The following is a 25,420-nucleotide window of genomic DNA, read 5'->3' on the forward strand; positions in this document are numbered from 1 at the left end:
CTCTTCCACTATTGTGAATAGATCTCAAACTACCGCTTATGAAAATGTAATTAACCTATTTCAACCTGGTGTACTTGCAGCTGTGCACAGGCAAAATGTTTTAAAAATAGCTGATCTACAAGCATTTGATCAAATGGACATATTACAAAACATAATTTGGACTGTGCTCAGGTTGGTGTGGACGTTTCTCTTCGCTCTTCCAGACTGAACGAGATCAGCCAGCTGCTCAGAAATTCAGTCTCTTGTACTTTCCTTACTCAGTGGGTCAACCACCCTTCAGTTCCTACTTCTATTTCAGTCAGTCCATGAGTCACATTGTGAACTTCTAGATCAGCTATTTTCCAAATGTTTTGTGCAATACTATTTATTGTATGACAGAGGGGGCTTTACCTACAATATTCACACCAGATTGTGGCAAATATGACTGATCTATTATTTCCTCCAATGCTTTTTTTTTAACAGCCTGCAAGGGAAAACACCATGAATAAATGTATGAAAATTGGCATGTCACAAATTTTCATTGAGCTTATGTACAATTACTTAATATGTATGGCACTCCTCCAAACGGACCAAAAAGGTCTTTCAGTTATATGCATTGTGCTGAACTGCAAGTGTAAAGTGCTCAACATTGCTGGAGAAAATGTTTAGTGTCATCTTCTCTGTTCTCTTTCACAGAAAGAAGTTAGATACTGCGACATGAGTACAATTACAGCAAGCCTAGGGTGTAATAACCAAAACAAACACATTTAATAAAATAAAAGGACATTCAAGTACAGTAAGATTTTTTGCATGAAAATACAAAACTACACCAAAAAAAAAAAAGCATTAAAATCAAATCAACATTTTCTTAAAAAAAACGAGAGGAAACAAAAAAGCTGAAGTGCTAGGTTATTCCCCACCGTACGTATACACGAGCTCAACAGTTAGCCCAGTGATGGAAGCATTGTATTGGAGCTTATGTCTCCACATGAGGGAAGAATGCCTCTTACGACTGCACGTGTGTCCACAATGGGTCGGTACATAACATGACTGCATTATTCCATGTTCCACTTCTCAAAAGGCAGGTGAGCCTGATGGCTCTTGTCCAACATGCCCCCACGCCCTGAGTCAACGATAACCTGCTCTGTTCCAATCCAGGGAGTCCTCTTCTGTGTCAATAAATTGCAGGGAAAGGAAAAAAAAGTGTGGCATCCGTAAGACAACTTCCTTTTTTTTATGTCTCCTTTCAGCATATTTTTGTCCCAAGACTTTTTTTTTTCTTTTTTTGAAAGCCACTTCATGGGTTCTGTTAAACTGAATTTCATTATGTTAGTTTGTTATTTCTTGCTCCAAAGCAGGACTCAAGAAATTAAGTCCAGTGTGTAGTCCATCACTGTTGCAGCCTGAAGTTCAGTTGTGCTGCAATGTGTTGGACTCTATAGGAGGAGCAGAGTCATACAGCGTGTCCGTGTCATGAGTTGGCTCTCCTGCTAACGTGCATGGGTTCGACAGCGTCCCAGCACCACAGTCGCAGAAAAATCTGCAGGGGAGTAAAATAAAGTAAGTTAATACATTGGTTCTCAAGGTGGGGCCCGGCCCTAGGGGTTGGGCTTGGCGGGATTCTAAGGGGTTCCCCGCAAAATGTGTTCATATAGCATCACAATGTGGGCTATGCAAAAATAGATACACGATCACAGTATGAGCTTGTACATGTCTACTATTTTTTGAAAATTCTTGAAAGTGTTTAACACAAATCTTATGTTCTGGGGGGTCCCTGGCATGAAACGTGCTTACTGTGTCATCAGTTCCTGCTTACTGATGCATGTGTCCCTAGCGATGACATCAGGGTACGACAGTTTTCTACCTCTGGTCTGTTTTGAGACAGGGCTCCAGAGAAGGGAAGATATAACCTCATTGTCAGCTCTGTAGCAGTGGCCGGAAAACTGTGTTCTTCTGAATTGGACTAGTGAAGAAACACGGGGAAGGTTGCCGTATAGATCAGTCGATGGGTGGCTCTTCCAAGACAGATTTTGCGCTCTCATTAGAAGACGGGTGTAAGTGCCATCCAACCGTTTCTCTTGTTTATTTTTTACTAAGCTGGGATGACCAGATCTTATGCATGTCATTGCAGGCTGACCAGGCCATACCCTTCCTAGTTTGAAAGTCCTTTTGGGAAGAAGATTAATAGAAGATTAAATTAAGCACAGCTGTTGCTGATGGGAGGCAAACAGTTTTTCGACTGTTTGTTGGCTGGTGGTCTGTACATGTTTGGCCGTTTATGTCATTGCATTTATTTCGTATACCGAAGTACGGGACTTTGGAGCGGAGAATACATTTTTGGGCGGGAACCCCTTTTGGTGTTAGCATTAGGTTATGCTTTAGCTATTGAAAAATAGCAGATCTACAAGCTCATAGCGCACCACCGAGTGCCGCGCTACGAGCTTGTAGGTCTGCTATTTTTGAAAAATCGAAGAACCACTGACATAGAAACATAGCTTTTTCAGAAAACTGTCAGGATGTAGAAGACATTTTTAGAATCTGATCTCAGGTCAAAATGGGTTAATACCCATATTCTATGACTGACCTGTCGTGCCTGATGAACTCCACGTCGTGTCCTTGGTGGCACTTCTTGATGCAGTTCACACAGATGGCGTTGCGGTCTGTTGTGTTACAGGTGTGGCACCTACGGGAACAGATGAGACCAGCCATGAGACAAACGAGCCTTGGACACAGAGTACACAGCTTTAAGACTGTGACGATCACCTCCGATAATTACCTGTAAAAATCGTGCATTGGATAGCTGGTGTAGCTTGAAATCTTGTACAGGCACTGACCTCTGCTCACAGCCTTCTCTATGGCATCTTGATTGTTCATTATTTTGTTATCTGAAAAATGGGAGAAAAGAACAATTTACAATTACATTTTGAAACTCGAACAAGCAATTCATGGGTAGAAAATTAAATGTCAAAATATGTGACTAAATGACATGAGCATTGGGAAGGAAAGTATTCTGTTAACTCATCTCCCGCCAGTAGGTGGCAGCGAAGGTTAGGCTATTGCCACCATTCAGTCCCATTCTATTTGGCCTGCAGAAGAACAGCACTTCCTCCTCCCCTGCAGCAGGCATGGAGGATCTGTGTGTTGTTGTGATCCTCGTCTATCTATCCATCTTTACAAACATTCAGATTTTACCCACGAGATAACATGGAGTTACTATTTGAGCTTATAAACATGGTCGCTTTGTTTTCTCCAGCGCGATTAGGGCTGTAATTCTGATAAAAGAGGACTAGAAAAGCCTCCTTGCCTCTCCATTGTGTACGGACATGCATTGGGATCCAGGCAAAGCCAATGGAGCCGAGAGCTATCGCTGGAATGAGAGACCGATCCGCGGTAAGTCTTTAATGTAATCAATTAATAGGAAGCTATAAAACACGTAAAAGGCATCGTTGGCGCTGTGGGATTTCATTAAAAAGACCTTAATTAAGTCTTTGGATAAGAGTTAAAGGAAAACAAGAAAGAAGTTTCAACCAGTTAAACTTTTAAATTAGTTGACCTGGGGTTCCCCAGGGCTCTACATTGGTTCTGCTTCTTTTTTACCTCTACATCAAATATCTTTGGAGAAAACAGCAGATGGTGGTTGTCTCCATTGGCTTGTTAAAAATGTATAGAGGGTGTACAAAATGAAGAGTTACCTTTCATCGTTACGTTGACACCAGATGCGAGAAACAGCCCTCCAAAGCGGTTGTTGAAAATCTGATTGCCCTCTAGGGTTGCTGTGGCGTGGTTTGTAATCTCAATACCTAAATACAGAAAAAGAGTTGAAATCCAGTCTTAAAACTTACAATAGGACAGACAGGCCTCATTAGCTAGGGTAGTTTGTCTACTACACTAATAGTTCTCAAAGGACCCCCTAAAAATTGATATGCATTTAGCTGTGGACCCCCACCTCAAAATGTGGCATGTGCCGGGGACCCCCAGAAGAATAATCCCACATTTTCCAATGTTTTTAAAACAATGTTAAAAAAAAAGTAAATAACAGATGAGTATGTGACTCTCAGCTCTTAAAATGTTTGAGAATCACTGGGGATCCGATGGGTAATTCCGACGGAGCATTAGTCCGACATGTGGGATCAGCGGTCGGACATGCGCTGCTCCCGTGCTTGCGGTTATGGTTAGGTTAGGGTTTGAGAGGTAGGTTGTCGGTCGGTCTAATGACTGTCAGACCAATAATAGTGTCCGAAGATCAGAACTAAAGCCTGTACCCGAATCACTGCACTAGATTTGAGTCATTCTTTAGTCAAATAATTAATTCAAATCAGCATGCCGATGGCTGCCACAACCCACCCGCAGCGAAGCCATCGAATATCCTGTTCTTCCGGAGGATGGGATGGCTGTTGGTGCTGATCAGGACTCCTGCCTGGGCATTTCTGAAGATGTCATTCTCCTCTAGAAGACCTGAGGACAGAGGACACAGAGGCTGTCATCCAATATCTGCCATCCAGCGGGTTTTGCCTGATCCCATGTGAATGCAGCATTAGTCGACCAAATCAACACTGTTTGCCAGTGTAGCAGGTATATGAGAAGATCCCTGACATGCCAATATTATTTATTGTCACCTTTTATTTTGTAATGTGTTGTTGTGCAATAGACAGTTTTGGGAGCTTGTCTTTTATTTTGGAGTCTTTACTTCCTCCTGCAGCGACGTCATCTACCTGCCTTGTGTTCTCCCTCTCACTTGTCTGATGTCAGCCTGTGAGGAGGTGGGTTTGTTCTCTGCTCTTGGTAGATTTCAGTTCTAATGTAAAGTATTTAACCGGTGTAAACTGTGAAATGAGGTTATAATGTCATTCCTTATGTTGCTGTGTAAAGGTTTGAGTGCTTTAGCAAACCTTTTGGTAGTGAGCACTTGTGAGGCCTGTATGTGCAGCATGCTTCATTGCCGTCTTTCCCCATTACAGACTGCAACGTGTGTACATGCTCACTGTGCTGCAAATGACCTGTGTTAATGCTGTTGCATTATTTTATTTCGTCCATGTATGTTTCTGTTGCTCCCGTGATTTACTGAATTGTGTCTTTATTTTATTGTTTTATTTACATTTCCATAAAATATAGTGTTCGGTATATAGCCGGTGGTGTATTATTTCAAGTCTATTGTAATTGTGTATTGTGACATATAGTGACATATTGAATCTGAATATTGTGTAAGGCATACTAGCCTCTCACTTGTCTGATGTCAGCCTGTGAGGAGACTGGTGTGTGCTGTGCAGACGACCTGTGTTAATGCTGCTGCATTGTTTTGCGTTTATTTCGTGCAGGAACTAAATATGCCACCAGTTTGGGCTAAAGTGAAACTCTGAGTCCCCCCTTGTCCATCCAAGCACAACACAGCGCAGAGTCGTAGCGAGGGTCTTCAGGAGGAGGAGGCCCAGACCGGCGGCGGCGACACCAGTCAATGATCATTTCAGCTTGTGGTGAACAAACCACAAAGGTAGGTAGGTAGCGACACTCACCTCTGCCTCCGTTGAATATGCAGATCCCGCCGTCCCGGCCGTCATGGATCTTGTTCCTCCGCAGTGTGGGATTGCTGTCCGTTTTGATCCAAACGCCTGCCATGGCGTTGTCAAAGATCTCATTGTCCTCTATGAAGCCTAAGCCTGACACACACACACACACACACACACACACAGTCACACGCGCACACACACACACACACACACACACACACACACACACACACACACACACACACACACACACACACACACACACACACACACACACACACACACTTAGTATCGGGGGGAGGGAGGAGGCCATTATGACATCCTGTCTCTAGAGCTTTATGAGCAGAAGACTGGGATAGTCAAGCATCATTCTAGAGTACGAAATAGGACTTAAAACTGCAATCCGTAAAATACACGTTCTACCAAGTATACGAATCTGGGTTCACCCAGCAGCAAAATATGTACTGCTGAACAAATAATACAGAAGGCTTGTTTGGCCAGAGGATGAATTGCGTCTTGAGCTTCATGCAATGCCACCAGTAGTGGTCCTACCAGATATACATAAATGTTTCAATAGAAGAGCATCTATACTTTGTTGACCGCGGTCCCTGGGGTGAGCCTGTAGATCAGCTATTTTCACCAAATGTTTGCCCCAGAATAGGGATGCTAGCATCCATGTAGTTAAGGTTAAGCCTGCTTCTTCTGGCCTGGGCCGTGGCTCAGCGGTCCAGGCACCTTGGCTGGTAATCCAGTCTGGCAGTGTGCCGCGGGTTCGACTCCCGATCCCGACGGCCTTTACTGCATGTCATCCCCCAATCTCTCTCCCCATTTTCCTGTCAGCCTTCTGTCTGTCCCTCCATAAAAAATATAAAATAAAGGCGAAAGCCATAAAAAAACATAAATTAAAAAAAAAGCCTGCTTCTCACCAGAATTGTAAACCAAAATGCCACCATTTTGGCCTCCCCAGATCTTGTTCCGTCGGATTTTGGGGTTGCTTCCAGTCCTTTCAAGAGGGAAACACGAGAGATATTATGAGCTATATGCCACACAACAAACATCTGCCAACGCACAAATAAAATAATTATCATCATTACTATTTCCAGATGCTGTATATCAGTTGGATAAGTATTTACAGGAGTCTGTTGAATTCCACAAACCTAATTTGAACCCCAGAATACATGTGATTGTAGATGTCATTGTCTTCTAGCACGCCATGTCCATTGTCATAAAAGTAGACACCAACCTATTTAGACAAGAGCAAAAAAAATACATTAGTTTGTTTAGTTTTTTCAAAAATAGTTTATTTAGCTGATTAAAAAAAACTATCGTATCTACTAGCTCACAACACATCACAATGCGATGCCTTGCGAGCTTGTATCCACCATTTTGCTGCATTTGCAGATCATGTTATAAAGCGTATATCTATTCTACGTCCGAGCATAGACATGGTAACGCCCCGCCTGCCTCTGATTGGCCCACCGACACTGCCGGCCGCACCAGACTCTCCTCCGAGGTGGATAGCTATATGCTGGATAATCTGATACAAGGTTAATTACTCCGTGGTGGGAGATAAATAAATAATACAAGTACGATATAATACATGAGAATGACAGCTTGGCACGCGCAACAGTAACTTTTATTTTTTGTAGAAGAGGCAAACTAATATATTGTTTATGCCGTTTATTTTACATGTACTGTAAAAAGGTCTCTTTTTCCTTGATCTTTATCTTTTTTAGTATAATAGTAGGCCTATTAGTTTACTATAATTAGATTAATACACGATAATCCACACCAACACTTTAATTTAGAACACACCCAAATCAAATAAATACGTGTTCAATCAATCATTCAATCAAAGTAAACTGCATAAACAATACTAGTTTGCCTCTTCTACAAAAATAAAAGTTACAAGTTACTGTCGCGCGTGCCAAGCTGCCATTCTCTTGTACTTGTATTATTACCCACCACGGAGTAACCTCGCGTCTCGGAGGACAGTCTGGTGAGACCATGGGGGCAAGACGAGCAGTGTGAGTGTCGGTAGGCCAATCAGAGGCAGGCGGGGCGTTACCATGTCTATGCTCGGACGTAGAATAGATATACGCTGTTATAAATGCAGTTAACCCATTTTGGGCGGGAACCCCTTTTGGTGTTAGCATTGTTATGCTTTAGCTATTGAAAAATAGCAGATCTACAAGCTCGTGGCGCGCTACAAGCTTGTAGGTCTGCTATTTTTGAAAAATCGTGAAAATGTGCCTGAAATCTTTGAATATATGTTCTTTCAGAGAGAGTTTTTAACTCAAATCTTTGCAAATCTTTGAAAATATGTTGTTGCAGGGTCCCTGGAACAACATATTTTCAGATGGGGGTCAGCGGCCAATGTCATATATATATTTGGAGTCTTTGACTTGAATATGTTTGAGAACAACTGACATAGAAACATGGGTTTTTAATAAAAGGATTTAGAAGACATTTTTTTAAATTTCAACGTCAGGCCTAAATGGGCTAATATTCGTATACGTTTGTATATATACGTTTGTAACATTCTCGTGTGTGTGTGTGTGTGTGTGTGTGTGTGTGTACCTGCTTCCCGCTGTGTATCCGGTTTCTCCTCAATACAGGCGTACTCCCCGTTGTAACCCACACTCCTGCCAGAGTGTTGCTGTACACCTCATTCTCCTCTATTACACCTTGTCCCTTTTCGTGCTGCAGGACACACAAGTGTTACATGTATGTTATTGCAAACGCCAGTGAGCATTTACTATGTAACCCAGCAGAACATGTCTGTCTGTGAGTGAGTGTGTCACGCTGTAACAACACCTGCCCGCCACCAGAGGGCGCAGCTGTGTCACACACAAAAAACACACGCACGCACACAGTAGAAAACTTAAAAAATAAATAAATAAAAATAAAGTGTGTGTATGTGTGTGTCAGACTGCCACAACAGGTGCGTTCGCTTCCCGCATTCACGTGTCTTACTTGTAGTGCTGCACAATTAATCGAAAAAAAGATTCAAAAATCTAGATTCTGACATGCATGCAATCTCATTTTGTGAAGAATCGTGCAGCACTAGTTGGCTGTCCAATTCATTTTAGTTGCACTTAAAAAAATGATTTTTTTTTAATCGTGTGAGAATCGGGACCTCAATTCTTGTGGAGGAAAATCGAGATTCACATTTGAGCAAGAATCGTGCAGGGGTAGTATGTTAACACACCATGTACTACATTACAGAAAATGGTCATCGACCATTACAGTACACACACTCACATATATATATATTCCATGGATATGGTGCATATGCTAGTGCTAACCATAGTAAATAATAGATATTCACCACATAGATGCCGCCATGCTGTCCGTCATGGATCTTGTTGTGCCTGACAATAGGACAGCTGTTTGTCCGGATCTGGATTCCAGCCAGCGCGTTGCCGTAGATGTCATTTCCCTCGATAAGGCCGCGACCGTCACCGAAAATGTAAACGCCACCCTGGTTACCATTAAAGATGGCATTGCCTCTGTGTTTGGACAAATCACAGGACATTTCAACACCCCACACATCCCTTAGCTGCGAGCCAATTACCTTCATCCACTTAACCCATTTTGACCTGAGATCAGATTCTAAAAATGTCTAATACATCCTGACAGTTTTCTGAAAAAGCTATGTTTCTATGTCAGTCGTTCTTCGATTTTTCAAAAATAGCAGACCTCCAAGCTCGTAGCGCGCCACTCGGTGGCGCGCTATGAGCTTGTAGATCTGCTATTTTTCAATAGCTAAAGCATAACATAATGCTAACACCAAAAGGGGTTCCCGCCCAAAATGGGTTAAGAGCTATTTCTAAAGTAGCCAATCGCTTTTTAAACCTTTTAAAAATCTTTGATGAAAAAGCAAAGACCCCTAGGGGTCCTTGAGGGAGTTCCAGGGGGTCCCCAGCTAAAAGATAGTTAGGAACCACAAGGACCCTTATGGGTGGTCTGTACACTCAGTTAAATTAACTTTGATTTTACAATATACATTAGGGTCACAGAGATAGAAATGCCATTAAATAGGGGACCGTAGCCTAATTCAGGTCAAACCGGGGGTCCTTAAAGGGGCATTCCACTAATTTTCAAAATTTTACCATGTCATTAACATACCTTAGAGCTGTTGTGTGGAAATAATAAAAAAGTACCCCCACGCTGTGTTTCCTAGTATGAAAAAAATTATTAACATGGTGAAACACATCTTGATGACATCATCAAGATGTGTTTCACCATGTTAATGATTTTTTTTCAGACCTCCAGTTCCAGGAAACACAGCATGGGGGGACTTTTTTATTATTTCCACACAGCTCTAAGGTATATTAATGACATGGTAAAATGTTGAAAATGAGTGGAATGCCCCTTTAATGAAAATCGCTGCTAGAGCCGTACAAATCTTCTCTTATGGAGGTCCTTGTCATACATTTTCTAATTTACTATAGAACCACTGTTCTATAGTAAATCTCTTCGCCAGAAATAAACAGACAATATGGCGTTGTGACTGCACTGACCTTATTGTTGGATCACTGTTGGAGGTGATCCACACCCCAGCAAAGTTGTTTGCATAGATCTTGTTTTCGATGAACTGTCCGCGGCCCTTTTCATGCACGTAGATCCCCCCCGTTTGTCCGTGGTGGATCTCACAGCGGACCACCGTGGGGTTGGCGTACGCCTTCACCTCAAAGCCCGCAATGCGGTTTCTGTGGATGTTGCAGCTTTCGAAGTAACCCTGACAACGGGGAGAACAGAAAATGATTTACAGATCCAAACTGTCATAGCTTCCTAAAAAGGTATACAATATATACTTTTTTTGTCTTTTTTTGTAAACAAGTATTATGCAACTGAATATATACTTTAGATCAACTTACAGTAATTGGAAAAACTATTCAATTCAACCCATCAAACAATAACAGGCTCAACAGGAGTACTACTGTTAACCCATTTTGACCTGAGATCAGATTCTAAAAATGTCTTCTACATCCTGACAGTTTTCTGAAAAAGCTATGTTTCTATGTCAGTCGTTCTTCGATTTTTCAAAAATAGCAGACCTACAAGCTCGTAGCGCGCCACTCGGTGGCGCGCTATGAGCTTGTAGATCTGCTATTTTTCAATAGCTAAAGCATAACATAATGCTAACACCAAAAGGGGTTCCCGCCCCAAAATGGGTTAAGACCTGAGGCCAATTCTAAATGCTTCTAAATTCTATGTTTCTATGTCAGTGGTGCTCAACTTTTTTCATGTCAAGGACCCACAGAATGATAAGTATTTGGCCGCCGACCCATCTGAAAATATGTTGTTCCAGGGACCCCGCCAGAAGCAAAGATTTGAGTTTAAAATTTGCGCCACAATTTCAAGATTTTTCTAAAATAGCAGATCTACAAGCTCATGGCGCGGCACTCAGTGCCGCGCTATGAGCTTGTAGATCTGCTATTTTTCAATAGCTAAAGTATAACATAATGCTTAAACCACCAAAAGGAGTTCCCCGTCCTGAATGGTGGGTTAACTCCATTATCAAAGCAATTGTCCGCCACTGGTCTCATGCCGGCATTTAGCCTTGGATGGAATTTACCAGCAGCTTTGGGCTGCAGTCACAAATCACCCGACTCTTGACTTCGTCTCCGTACAGCAGACAAAACGCTCAGATTTCAGCTTACCATGCCATGATCAAAGGTGAAGACACCCACGTCCCGGCCATGGTGGATGTGATTCCGTCGTATTATGGGGTTGCCATGGTTTTTCACCCAGATCCCAGCCAGCGCGTTGTTTGAGATCTCATTGTCTTCATAAATGCCCTGAAAATAAATGCACAAGAGCTGAAGTCAGAGGCGTTTGTTGATCGTCATGTGCAGCAGTGGTTTTCAACCCTTTTCATATCAAGGCCCATTATTTTATTCAGCATTTGAACCACTGGGACCACCATTTGATGACATTTAGCCTTGTAGACCCGAAACCAAAGAACATGTACACATGTCCATGATGTTGGTACCATAGGAGAGATAACAGGCAAATGCTCAAACAAAATAGCAATTCTTCTACATTCTAATTGTGTAGACTTCTTGTAAATTAACTTAACCCATTTTGACCTGAGATCAGATTCTAAAAATGTCTTCTAAATCCTGACAGTTTTCTGGAAAAGCTATGTTTCTATGCCAATCGTTCTTTGGTTTTTCAAAAATAGCAGACCTACAAGCTCGTAGCGCGGCACTCGGTGCCGCGCTATGAGCTTGTAGATCTGCTATTTTTCAATAGCTAAAGCATAACGTAATGCTAACACCAAAAGGGGTTCCCGCCCAAAATGGGTTAAGTAATGCAGATGTTTAACAATAATTTAACACTTGAGAGTGTAAAATGAAACCAAATGGACCCATACGGGTCCATTTGGTTTCATTTTACACTCTCAAGAGTTAAAGATCTATAAGGGTCGATTTGGTTACCAACTCTCCCATCATTTATCTGGGGACCACCTGGAACCCCCTCAAGGACCACTGGTGGAAACCCACTGTTGTACAGTACAGTTGAGCACATGCCAATAGCAGTGATGGAATGCGTGGTTATAATTACGTACTTGTACATATTACATGACTTTACTTTTCGCATCTGTTTGAGCTCAGCATTGCACTGAGGACTATAAAGTGACCTGACTTCACTTTCATCGTCAAGTACAACTTGTAAAATGTAAGTGCAGGCACAAAATAATAAATATAGGCAAGGTCAGAAAGCTGCATTCCTGCACATTTTAAATTCAACACGCACGCACACACACACACACACACACACACGCGCACACACACACACACACACACACGCACACACACACTTATAATTCAATGGCTTTTAAACCCCTTATCATCTTTATGGCCAATGTTTGAATTTGTTTTTTGAATTTATTGCTGACCAGCTTCTACTGAACACATACAGTATACAGCGTTCCTACAAGGTGTATTAGGTAGAGAATATGATGCCATCGTTTTCGGTACAAATCGTTTGTATCGTATAAAATCAAAGCGTGTACATAATTGAAACGGATGTAACTCTCATGTACCGAGCCAATCGTGAGCGATTCTAAAATGTACATTTATTGACCAATCCGTTCATGAGTTAACTAAATATAAACATTTCAGCAGAGTGGCGTATATCTCACCTGTGCATGATCTGTGATGTAAAGCCCCACATTCTCACAGTCGCTGATGTTGCAATGCTTGATTGTGGGGCAAGCACCCTGGCCACTAACGCAGACCGCGGACCCCACTGAAACAGAGAAACAGGGACTTAGAAATGCAACGCTCCCAGCCTCGTTAGGCCACATGTTTTGGACGTGTCCTTCCCTCACTACCTACTGGAAGCAGATATTTGACGCATTCTCCCATATGTGTGGAATAGTGGTGACACCTTCTTTCCACACCGCCATTTTTGGCATAATTCCCCCAAACTGTACACTCACATCTCCACAAGCAAATGCTTTGGCATCCCTATTAGCCCGTAGACTAATCCTCCTTAATTGGAAGTCGGATAAGGCACCTTCCTTTCAACAATGGCTAAAAGAAGTTCTATCATTCCTGCCTCTGGAGAAACTCGGGTATAGAGTGGACAGAGCCCAAAAAAACTTTGTCCTGGCTTGGAGTGCCTTTGTGGAGTTTGTTGAGGACTTTTCATTTCAGTGTACTCCGGACTGTGTCCGACTATGTACCTGTCTTGACTCTTCTTGATCTATGATTGTCCGCTGCTTTGTCAAAAAAAAAAGAAATGCAACGCTAAATCACATGCCTTCACCAAGATATTATGAAAATGTCCCCATTATATCTTAAGACGTCAGAGTACACATTCTGCTATGCCGAAATACAGCAGCGAAAATAGGATAAGGTTACCTGTGCATGTGCTGCGTATGATGCAGTGATCAATGATGGGGCTACAGTTGACTGTAATTTCCAAGCAGTGATGTGCATTGTGGTGCTGGGCGGATTTATCATCAGGGTTGAACTACGAGGGAGAGAAGAGTATTTATCAATATACGTATTAATAGCAACAGTGGAATAATTCACAGGTTAACCCATTTTGGGGCGGGAACCCCTTTTGGTGTTTCAAGCATTATGTTACACTTTAGCTATTGAAAAATAGCAGATCTACAAGCTCTTAGCGCGGCACCGAGTGCCGCGCTAAGAGCTTGTAGGTCTGCTATTTTTGAAAAATCGTGAAAATGTGGCACAAATCTTTGAATATATTCTTTCAGAGCGTTTTTAACTCAAATCTTTGCTTCTGGGGCGGTCCCTGAAACAACAGATTTTCAGATGGGGGTCGGCGGCCAAATACAGATAATTCTATGGGTCCTTGACATGAAATAGTTTGAGAGCCATATGAGAACATATAGGTTTTTCATAAAACTGTTTTAGAAGACATTTGTGGAATCGTCCTCGGGTCAAAATCTCATTTTGACCTGAGATCAGATTCTAAAAATGTCTTCTACATCCTGACAGTTTTCTGAAAAAGCTATGTTTCTATGTCAGTCGTTCTTCGATTTTTCAAAAATGTATTAAAATTTTAAATTATTTTTCAATAGCTAAAGCATAACGTAATGCTAACACCAAAAGGGGTTCCCGCCCAGAATGGGTTAAGCTGGCACAGCATGCATAGAATGAATCAAACAAAAGACCAAAGATTGCCACATTATGGCCTAGAAATGTTATATTAACCGGTTGTCTCACCCTTATGGTCATGTATCCAACATATGCATCCTCAGAACCTTCCATGAACACAAACGTAGAATCTCTGGTATTCTCAATGACCACCTTGTCGGCAACTTTTCCTGGAGCTGTAAAATGGAGATACTGTTACATTGGAGACCAAGCCAGCTACACGCCTACAGAGGTTAGGCTTCAGAAGCTTATTATAGTTAGACTTAAAACTAGGTGACAAAGACATAGTTAACCAAGATAAACAAATAAAAACTAGAAAAAGAACTAGCTGCTATAAGCAATAATATGTCAAAATTTTAATTAATTTTTTTTGGGATTCAGACAGCCAGCAAACGCTCCCAAGAAAAATGTAGTCTCTGTGACACATCTAGGGGCCGCAATCTGCATTCAAAGATTTTCCTAGAAGCTTTGTCATTGGTCGATTTGCCTGTCTGCTTCCTGATTGGTTAGTCACTGCGACCGGGTTTTTTCAACCAATGACAAAGCTTCTAGGAACATCTTTGAATGCAGATTGCGGCCCTTAGATGTGTCACAGAGACTAAATTTAGTTTGGGAGCGTTCTACCCATTGCTGGCTGTCTGAATACCAAAAGGTCATTCATATTTTGACATATTATTGCTTATAGCAGCTTTAAGAAAAAAACTGACTAGCACATGTGTTTATTGAGAATCAATTGCCTTCACAAAAAGTGCCTATTGTAAATAACTATCACCTTTTAAACTAAAACTTAATACTGAAACTAATACAAACTGAGAGAGCATCTTTAAACAATAGCAACTAAACTGAAACAAACAAAGCAACTGTGAAAACTAAACTAAACAAGGAAATTACAAAAAACAGGTGCAGTACTTGGTTTAGACACTACTTGGTTTAGACTAGTCATTGGTTAGACCAGTCATTAGTCCTACAACTACAACCTATCTCAAACCCTCACCCTAAACCTAACCTCCCACGGGGCAGCACACCTAAACCTAACCTTAACCCATGTCTAACCAATGACTAGTCTAAACTAAGTATGCACCCCCAAAAAACAACAAAAAAACAAATTAATACAAAACTACAGTAACATACTACATACCTGCTCCGATCATTGTAATGGGTGACTCGATGTAGATCCATTCATCTGTGTAAATACCCGAGTGGACGAATATCAGACCATCAAAGTGTGCCTCCTGGACCCCTCCAAGGGCATCCTCGATGGTGTCATAGTACTGCGGAGAGAGACAGCGGAAAGCCTGAGTACATAGTTGTGCAACACATTGTGAGCCTATAGATCTGCCAGTGTTGATTTCGTCAACTAAAACTATGACGAAAAATGTTTTGTCGACTACCGTTTTTTACTGACAAACTACATAAAACAAAATCAAGATTAAGCCATGATGACTACAACTATGACTAAACATACTGACAATTTCGTCAACAGATAGAAAATAGACTACAATGTGAGGGAGGGACTAGACTAGAGGGATGTGAGGGAGGGACGAGAGGAGAAGAGATCATGTTATGCTTGGTTGTGCTTGGGTTGTTGAAAATAGGTGATCTACAAGCACACATTGTAGATCACCTATTTTCAGCATGCAAACAAGTGTAAAATCTCCCATTACAACGCCATCAAGGCCCGCACAAAACTGTAGATTTAGCCGACTAAAATCATATGATATTTAGTCGACAAACCTAGACTAACACTAAAACATCGTCTAAAATAAATAATATAATAAATAAATAAAACTAAATTAAGTTTTATTCCAAAGACTGCTGCCAAAATCAACACTGCCATTTACACCGCTAAGAAACAAAATGTAAATCACAGGCATAAAGATCAGGTTTATGTGTAGAAATTGAAAAAAAGAAAGGGAAAAAAACTAAAAAGTAAAGTTAGTTCACTTACAAGCATGTTTTCCCTTCCCTTGTATCTGGCAGGATTACTGTAGAAGTGTTCAGCAAAGCCTGGTTTAACATGTGCTCCTTTGTACTGTGAAGAAAAATAGAACCCCAAGAATTAATTTAACACTAACTGCACAAGAGGGTGGCGGCGGTGGTGGCTCAGGGGTAGAGTGTCTGGATGGTAACCGTAAGGTTGCCAGTTCGAACCCGGGCTCCCCCAGAGTTACTGTCGAAGTGTCCTTGAGCAAGACACTGAACCCCTAATTGCTCCCAATGTGCTAGTTGGTGCCTTGCATGGTTTCCGCTGCCATCGGTGTATGAATGGGTGAATGTAATGCACAATCTCTGTAAAGCGCCTTGGATAAAGGCGCTATATAAATGCACCATTTACAAGAGGGAATTAACAGGCCATACTTATCTTGATATAAAGCTGATTAATTACTTCAATTACAGAAGCCATCATTAGATCTCGGAATAAAGCTGAACATTGAATTCAATTAAAAGGTTTTAAAAAGGTTACTGAGGAAAACATGGAGACGCGATTAGTACACACCGTGTACCTCCACACTGCATACTAAATATCAACATAGATGTACAGTATTCACAGAACATTACTGGAGAATTGGGTCTATAATGCATTTATAATGCTTAAAAGGCATTACAACACTAGTTATAAATGTTTATAATCATGTAGGCCTATATGACAACCATTATGTCATATGAGGTGACAGTACTTCATTAGAAACCCTGGAGTTCGTTTTATGTGCAATGGTGTATTAACTTTGTATTTAGGGTTTCTTCCTGGAGGCTGGACCCTTGACAGTCAAACGGGCCAATGAAATAAACAGTAATATAGTGACATTACACTATCAGTCCCTCCTCTAACCCCTCCCCCTTTATCATACAACTACAGCTGTGGGTGCGGCTTCAGTTCTGGTGGATCACCACCCACCAGGCAAACCAGGCATACTTAATGAACTGTTGGGGCGTGTCCACATAAAAGCATGATTTTAACAAATACTGTACACTTTTTGGAAACTATTAAAACTATTTAATGGCAAGGACCCTCAGAATTATATGTAATTGGCCGCAGACAAAGCCGGATGAACCACGGTGGATTTGGACCCAAAACCTCTGTGGTGGTGGGCAGGGACTTTACCACTGCGCCACCAGAGTGCTTAATCATTCCTGAACAGAGATTAATTTATGTTTTGTGTACGCGGCTAAACGTTTTACCACTGCTCCATCCCTAAATAGCATTAAAGCTAAACGTGTGCGACCTTTACATGTGTATAACAGTGAGGGTCAGCAGCAGAGGGTCAGACGGACACACACAGAGACTGCATACCAGTTGCTGAAAGCTTTCCTTCCACGGGTTTGGCTGTTCATACTCTTCTGGGTTAATCTGGAAGAACTTCCCTGCCTCAGGGTGCATCATGGGCCGTGTGTACTCAAACACCTCCATATATAATCTCTTCCTGCAAACGGAAGACATAGAAAAGTCATTTGAAATTAATTATTTTATCATAAACACTTTCTCAACCTTGAATATGATCCCCAATGAAAAAAGTCCAACATGAGTCCCAATAAACAGTCCAATAATCAGAAGCATTATTCTCACCAGAGGATAGGATCATTGGCCAGCTCGCTGAAGCGCTTGCACACACACGCAGCACGACACAAGTCCTGCTCTAACAGGTAGGAGAATATCTTCAGCACCACCTCGTCTGGAAGCTTCTCCTGTAGATACTGCTCTGCTGGAGCTGCTGGCGAGTCAACAAAAAGAAGAGCATCGTATCATAATTGTATCAATAGGGACAAATAAATATAAATAAAACATATTTTAGGTGCAAAAACTGACTAACTTTCAGAAACCAAACTGACATAGGAGCACCCAAAACAACTTCTTGTTTGGATGCAGAATTAAAGATCTCTAATGAATTAACAATTAGAAATTAAATTATATTATAACAGGTTTGTTTGCTGAGGCCTCATTCACACGTACCAAACACCAATCAAGCAATGTTTTGTGTTTTTTTTTGGGCCACCACAATGCTTTTCCAATGGGAGTCACATGGTTTGATCAAACATTTGTGTTTGATTGCTGATTGCTCCCCCATCAAACAAAAATGTTTGGTCAAACCATGTGACTCCCATTGAAAATGAATTGGAGCAGCAATCAAACAGCAATCAGACATCGCACACGGACCGAACATGTGTTGTGTAGGTGTGTACGAAGCCTTATGCAAACAGTTTTTTTTATCATTAATTTGCTATGTTTTGACTGACATCCTCAATTACAACATGGTAAACATGTGTATCTGCATTCTCCCGGATAACGGTGATTGCATGCATAACAAGGAACAAAAGCACAGATTGTGGTCAGACTGCCAGGACACATCTGGAGGTGTTCTGGCACACGCTGTGATTAGATGTCAGCCTAAGTAAGAGTAGTGTGCATTAAATACAGTTCAGCCAATATTTACAGCAACCACCATGGCTTTAAAAAGCATGGAATTGACTTTTCGCCCAACACACACAAACACACACACACACGCACGCATCTGGAACCCGACTCTAATTAATGCCTGCCATTAGAATTCATGCATTCACGGTTGACTGCACCAATGATTAATTGAATCCATTTCCATTCTTTGTGATTGCATTGCCTTTGTGATCTGGAATTCAGGTGGTTAGTCTGGTGAGTAATCTACACAGTACATCTCAGGTCAATTGTGGAATGTGCAGGACGAATATGTTCCTTAATTACCTGGCAACTCTTGGCACTTTCCTGAAACTCTAGGACGTTTAGGCCGATGTCCAAAGTTGTCTGTGGTTGAAGTGGAAGCACCCTGTTGATAATACATTATGTTTTAGAATCAGTGGAGGCATTTCTTATGGAACTAGAAATATAATGTATAATTTTAGCTACTTTCTACAATCTACAGTAAGGCTTTATTGACTGTTGTTTCACTAAAAGCTACTTTAACCCATTCTGACAGGAACCCCTTTTGGTGTTTTAAGCATTATGTTATACTTTAGGTATTGAAAAATAGCAGATCTACAAGCTCATAGCGTGGCACCGAGTGCCGCGCTATGAGCTTGTAGGTCTGCTATTGTAGAAAAATGTGGCATAAATCTTTGAATACATGCTTTCACAGAGAACGTTTTTAACTCAAATCTTTGCCTCTGGGAGGGTCCCTGGAACTACATATTTTCAGATGGGGGTCGGCGGCCAAATACATATAATTCTGGGGGTCCTTGACATGAAAATGTTTGAGAACCACTGACTTAGAAACATGAGGTTTTTCAGAAAACTACTGTCAGGATTTAGATGGGTCTAAATGGGTTAAAAAGGTACTGTATGTTGGCCATTTTGAAAGACTTAGAAAAATGTTGCACCTCCATGTTTGTCTTTGTCGGACACACTGTTCTCTTGGGTAATAGAGACTTTCTTCTAAGTTGGTAGGGACTATTCTGAGCTCCTGGACCGGATTCTTCTGCGACCATTTCTGCAGGAACGTCCTCATCTGTAAATGGGGGAGGGGGGGATGAACATTTGTATTTGTTACATTAATAATAAAATCATACTCATGCATTTAAATACTCTTGTTGAGTATACAATACATGTACAATTTTGTCCTTTATTATATTAAAGTCTCTGCTGTGGCACTGGAGACCTGAAATGAGTACAGCTTATTGTGCATTAACATACATTTCATGTATTGTACAGTCAGTTACATATACCTGTAACAGTGCTGGGCACAGCAGAACCCACAACGCACACACCAAAAAAAGAAGATGCTTCAATTTCTTTTACTTATTACAGTATTTCCATGGTATTTAACATGTTATTTTTTTAATTCTCCCCCATTTTGATGTTATTTTTATTCTTCTAATCTTGCAGACTAATTACACTGATCAGCCTCAGATTTCTTGTGCACGCTGCCAGCAGGCCAAGAAGGAAGTCAATCCGTAAATATATAACTGTTATTGTTGTGAATTTGTGAACATCAAACCCACGATCAGTCCATCTAATCTTATCAGAGTAGGTCAAGTCTTGCTCAAATATGGAGTTCCACATGGCTCCAGTCTGCCCTCAAACTACTGACATCATATTGATTACATCAGTCTTGTCCAAACACTTGGCCTAATGGAAATGTGTGCTCCACCTCAGTCAGCGTCCCTCTCTAATTTGCAATCTACTGACACACTAGTTCTCAATGTCTGGTTCTGGGCCCACCAGGGGTACAAATGGACCCTTACGGGTCTGTAAAGGTGGTTGCACACTGGACACGTCCGAAAACGCGTCCAGTGTGCAGGGACCTTTACTCTGAGAGTGTAAAGGGGCCTCCAGACAGCACAGATTCCTTCACGATTCGGCATCGGAATGGGTTTCTTGCCGTCTCCTGCCTGTCGGCAGGTTGTCGATTAGCTAGTCTTCACCTTATCGACGAGGATCAGGACAGAGCGGGCTTGCTCGGTCGTTGAGCAAACGGATTCTCCCGTCCATAGTGAAGAGAGGAGGGGGAGTGGGGTAAAGGCTCTGTAGAGCACCCCCATTGGTTGTTTAGCTTGTCAATCAAAGAGACGGAAGTGCAGAGCTAGAGGCGGGTTTGTTATTGTCTGTACTCTGTTGCTACCTTCGAGAAGTGACGGGTTATCACGATAATAAATAATATGCATACTGAATGACCAAGCAGGTCATAGTGGTGTCGAAACCTTTTGGGGGACTTTTCAGGGTGATACAGGCGTGTCTGCGTTGAGGAAAAGGGCAGAACAGAATATCAGACATGCATTGGCATACATGACCATCATATGTTTATTGACGCTTTTGGGCAGAAAGAAGCCTTGTATGTCCAAAACAGTTACATTTTAGGAAATGGAAAGAAATAACGTCAGCTCCTCCAATGGGTGGATCCAATGTAAATTATTTAATGAGTCACAAGCTCGTTAATACTTCATTACTTAAATATGTATAAAAAAAAACAGAAACCGACTTAACCACTTTTAACCTGTCATCCCCATTTTGGGCATGTCAGGCACTGTATAATACGACGAAGTATAAAATATGGCCTAAGTGGTTAAAGGATGCTCTATATATATTATATAGATAAATAGAGATATATAGATAGATAGATAGAATGGACACCCAGTTTGAATGCTATCAATGCACTGAATGAGAGTATAGGACATTATGACGTTTAATCAGACCATTGAATGGTCTCAGTAGCTGCATTCTGTGCGTTGATCAGGGCTACCGGTTTGACAGCGACGGAGGGACGCCGTCTCAAGCGAACTTGAGCAACGAGAGCCACCACCGAGCGAGCGAGTTGCCGTGGGGAATTCGACATTACCAACCCTACCTCTAAACCTAACCCGAACCGCACACGGCAGCCACGGTTGAGTCTTAACCGGCCACGTATGACCTTCAGTCTGATTAACCACCTCTGCTGTCGCGTCGGTGGTTATTGCCTGTCTGTGATTTATCTATAAACAATGACCAGTTGACCACTCAGCCATACATTATCCCTTACTGAACAGACTGCAGAGACCTGTCTTTCAGTGCAACTGGCAGGTAACGTGACTTTGACACAAGCTCAACACCTTGCCCACGACAGACCCAGATGGAGAGACCTGGTTGCTACGTTTTGGCTCTATGCGCCCTGAAGTGCAAGAGGACTAAGTACCGTAAGTAAATTGAGAACAAGAAGGTTTTGAACCATAAGCTGCTTGCTGTCCATAGATCATCCAGTTCACTTGTGACTTTTCAAACAAACTTGTCAGTACTCAGTAACATGCTATAAATACAATTATGCAATTCTGTGTTGCAATTAGTACTCAGTAACATGCTATAAATACAATTATGCAATTCTGTGTTGCAATTGCAACACAGAATTGATCAATGCAAACGGTCCGTAACATTTGCACAATTACCTGCTTTTTGCCAGAATTAATTCCCAGATCTCATCAAGAGGGGGCTTGAATGTACTAAAAAATGAAATAATCTCTTCAAGAGAAAATAAATATTTAAAAGGCATATATATATATATATATATATATATATATATATTCACACTGGCAGGACTCTATACCCTCCTGAGGAGAGATGCAAACGCTGCTTGTTGCTCTGGTTGCATGGATGATTCCCAGGCTACTAGACAGATGGTAACCACTACAAACAATGGATGTATGGCCAACTAGCCCAGGTAAAGCAAACTTGCACCTTATACGATAGTAACGATATGATATTACCGAACAGTGTAGATCTATTTCAACTTATAGCTCAAACATACATTATAAATAATCATCACTGCAATAATGATGATCATAGTGTATGGAGGGTCAGTCCCATGTTTTTATTTTCTGATAGTCAGTGACAGCGTGCCATATCAACATTAAGTTTAATTATTTATGACATCAAAATAAAAAAATTCCAACTGATTTTGATTTCCCATATAGGCTAACCTTTTAGAATTCCATGCTAGAAGGCTTTCTTACCTTTATTTGTAGTTGTTTATTTGTAGTTGTTACGTCCCCAACAAAGAGGTCCCTGTGTTATTTTGTACAAAAGTGCATTATTGGCTATTTCCCCTAATATAAGCCCTCAATGGGGGTTGGGTTTTTGTGCTAATTTGCTTATTTCCATCGAAATAAGTAGTAAAGTGTGCCGCTTGGGATACTATTTACATTATGAAGAGAGGATATATACAAAATAAATTGATTTTTGAGCGATGGAAATAAGCGAATTAGCTCCATTCAATTCAATGCAATTCATTGAGGGCTTAATGGTAGGGGAAATAGCCAATAATGTGCGTTTGCACAAAATAACACCTGGACCTCTTTGGTGGGGATGTAACAACTACAAATAAAAAGGTAAGAAAGCCTTCTAGTATGGAATTCTCCTTTAACATCAGGACATTGCAATGATCATTAGACTCATGAACCCACATATCTCCCAGACTCCACTCCCTCCCGTCTCGGGTGCCCAGTCAGCGTTTGAATGAATGTAGAATTATGTGCAGAATGTCATTAGCCTACAGATGTGAGGGGACATAATTGATTGAATTGATTTTTATATTTAATTTTAAACAAAATATCCTCTCACACTTAAGCCAGTTGCCATGTTGTCACCCGTGCCTAAGGTTGCCTACCCCTACTTACTCAGGTAATTATGGACACAAAGTAATATGTCCACTGTCCAGTTGAAACTTATGAGAATAACGTATTTTTACAACAAGTAACAAATGTAGTCCTGCTGCACCTGCCATGCATGTTGGGGACCAACAGGCGCTGCAAACAATTAAATTAGTTCTACGCCAATCAGACTGTTCAGAGAAAATTGAAACATGTGTTGGTGTAAGACTAAACTCATGAATAGGAAAGGGTGAGCTGTACTTTACTTTTTGCGATCCACATTTTTTTTTGTGATACATTGGGTGAGTAATTTGGGTGGGGGCAGAGGTCAGAGGTATTTTCTTGTTCTAATCTGTTGATCAATCTCAAGGTATCTATTCTAAACACTCACATCCACTGTCCTTTGCTGCCTGCCTTGTCCCCTTGCTATGAGGTTGACAGATACGTGTTGATACTAGCAGGCTGAAGCAATTAGCAAAATCAATTCAAATAAAATGTGGTATTTCATAGATCGTGACCAATGCGTGCCAACAAACTGCAGATAACCATAACTTTAACAGGCATGATAATATACAAATCCCCTCGTAAATAAAAGTTGACCTGTTTACTAACACGGCTGGCGTTAGCTCTGCTAGCATAGTTAGCTCTGCTAGCATCTAAAGAGGGTTAGGTTCCCAGTGAGCCCCGCTTTATGTTGCTAACGCCGTGGCGTTTTGTTTGTATGGCCAGAACGCCATCAACTGGTTCGTGCCAGTAACATAACGACGACCAATTAAAACAGAAATACTAACTAAGGCACACAGGGAACAGACAGAGTCGGCGCAATTAAAGAAAGAAAAACAAACAAAGCGAGGCCTGGCTGTTTAATGTACACACGGAGCCTCGGTGTTTCCCATGTTTCCTGGCTGGCTAATGGCTCTGGCTAAAGTAACATGGCGTTCACAACAACGTAAAGCATCGTTCTCGCGATAGTCGTAAAAACAACTGACGTACAAGCTAACAACGCGACGCAGTTCGACGCGTCCTTTGCTTGTAGATCTATTATTTTTTCTGCGTGCGACACCGTCGTACTACAGAGTGTAGAGGAGCCCTAACGTTGTCGTTTCTATTTTATGCCACTTTAATCGTTTTTTTGTTTTGTTGGATCGCCAGAAGACAGTTCCTACAAAAACGTCCACTGTTTCTGCTGGACATATCGTTACATACGTTATAACGCTGCACACACACGTTATAACGTCACACACACACTGTCTACACACACACACACACACTACACACACTACAGCTCGAATCTCCTTAGAAAAGCAGCTTCAACGTAAAAGCAAGCCGACCAGAAGTCGCATATTATTACGTACTGCTGGAAAAAAAATGACGCATTTGATTATTTTTCTTTAAATGACGTATTTGCCATGTAAAAAAAAAAAAATCCAGGTGAAAATACGTCATTTTTTCCCCCCGTCAACAAGAAGCGAGAAGAAAAAGGTGGTATCCATGATCTCTCCTATAAAGGAGGTTGTTGTTACCTCCTCCTCTTTCCTGGTGCTGGTGGTTCCTCTCCGGCTGCACCGGGCGCGGCCTGGTCGACACTCGCCTTGGTCTTCTGCTACTCGCTCTGACGGAGTTCATTTGCGGCCCAGCCTGGAGAATCTGGAAGAAATCTCTCGAACCCTTCTTGTTCTTCAGCAGAGGAGGAGGTGAGGTCGACGAAGGAGATCGACACCAGGACCAGTATTATGTCTTTTTCCTAAACATTGCGCTCTCTCTTTTTTTTCCCGTGATTTTGAGGAGGAAGGAGAGAGAGAGAAGGAGGAGGGGGGGAAAACAACAAATGCTGGGCTGGCTGGCTGGCTGCTGCGGCGCCTCCTCTTCTTCTCGTCGCTGGTTCTACTACCCCCGTTCTGCTGCTGCCGCTGCTGCTGCAGGAGGAGCCATAACAGACAAGGAGGACCTACCTACCGTCCGTCCACATACACTACACCACCAGCCAGGGGCCAAGGCAACAAACACACACACATCACATGGGAGGTGATGATGGGAGGACCTTTCATTCCACCACGACAGTCCCCAGAGAGGCTCCCCACAGTGTGATAGAGGTGCTCAGTGCTCACACAGCTGTGTTGTGCTTTGGCCAGCCACCACCACAACACTGTAATGTGTGGTAGCCAAACATTTAAAAAAACATGGGAGAGAAATTAGTCTTTGATTTTCCAA

At 41.7% G+C, this 25,420-nt stretch overlaps 1 protein-coding gene across 3 annotated transcripts; it reads right to left on the reverse strand.

Annotated features, from left to right (window-relative positions):
* Positions 1 to 92: 92 nt before the first annotated feature.
* On the reverse strand, positions 93 to 25,002 carry LOC306931641 (F-box only protein 11). Of its 3 annotated transcripts, none has more exons than XM_079513131.1 (22): positions 24,733 to 25,002; positions 19,475 to 19,602; positions 18,843 to 18,924; positions 17,694 to 17,835; positions 17,421 to 17,550; positions 16,077 to 16,160; positions 15,267 to 15,399; positions 14,198 to 14,304; positions 13,364 to 13,475; positions 12,640 to 12,746; positions 11,153 to 11,290; positions 10,010 to 10,227; positions 8,815 to 8,995; positions 8,064 to 8,186; positions 6,641 to 6,726; positions 6,410 to 6,486; positions 5,490 to 5,633; positions 4,324 to 4,434; positions 3,672 to 3,779; positions 2,756 to 2,864; positions 2,564 to 2,662; positions 93 to 1,519 (listed from the first exon to the last, which is right to left on the reverse strand). In XM_079513131.1, exons 1-22 carry the CDS (start codon positions 24,833 to 24,835, stop codon positions 1,390 to 1,392), a joined length of 2,652 nt encoding a protein of 883 aa, XP_079369257.1. In that variant the 5' UTR covers positions 24,836 to 25,002; the 3' UTR covers positions 93 to 1,389. The 3 variants fall into 3 exon arrangements, 2 of the variants coding, with proteins under 2 accessions (XP_079369257.1, XP_079369256.1); XM_079513130.1 differs by having other exon boundaries at positions 17,694 to 17,838; XR_013791032.1 differs by having other exon boundaries at positions 1,382 to 1,519; positions 2,814 to 2,864; positions 17,694 to 17,838.
* Between the last annotated feature and the right edge of the window lie 418 nt (positions 25,003 to 25,420).

This window comes from Electrona antarctica (assembly GCF_951216825.1).
Source record: "Electrona antarctica genome assembly, chromosome: 10".
NCBI lineage: Eukaryota > Metazoa > Chordata > Actinopteri > Myctophiformes > Myctophidae > Electrona > Electrona antarctica.

What these genes read in the sequence shown, in the direction of transcription:
- LOC306931641 (XM_079513130.1), bottom strand. Translation starts at nt 24,835, where the DNA reads ATGAACTCCGTCAGAGCGAGTAGCAGAAGACCAAGGCGAGTGTCGACC. An exon ending in TTGGATACATGACCATAAGG is followed by an intron (nt 13,476 to 14,197) that starts GTGAGACAACCG and finishes TCTCCCTCGTAG; the next exon opens with TTCAACCCTGATGATAAATC. An exon ending in TGTCAACGTAACGATGAAAG is followed by an intron (nt 2,865 to 3,671) that starts GTAACTCTTCAT and finishes CCCATTTTTCAG; the next exon opens with ATAACAAAATAATGAACAAT.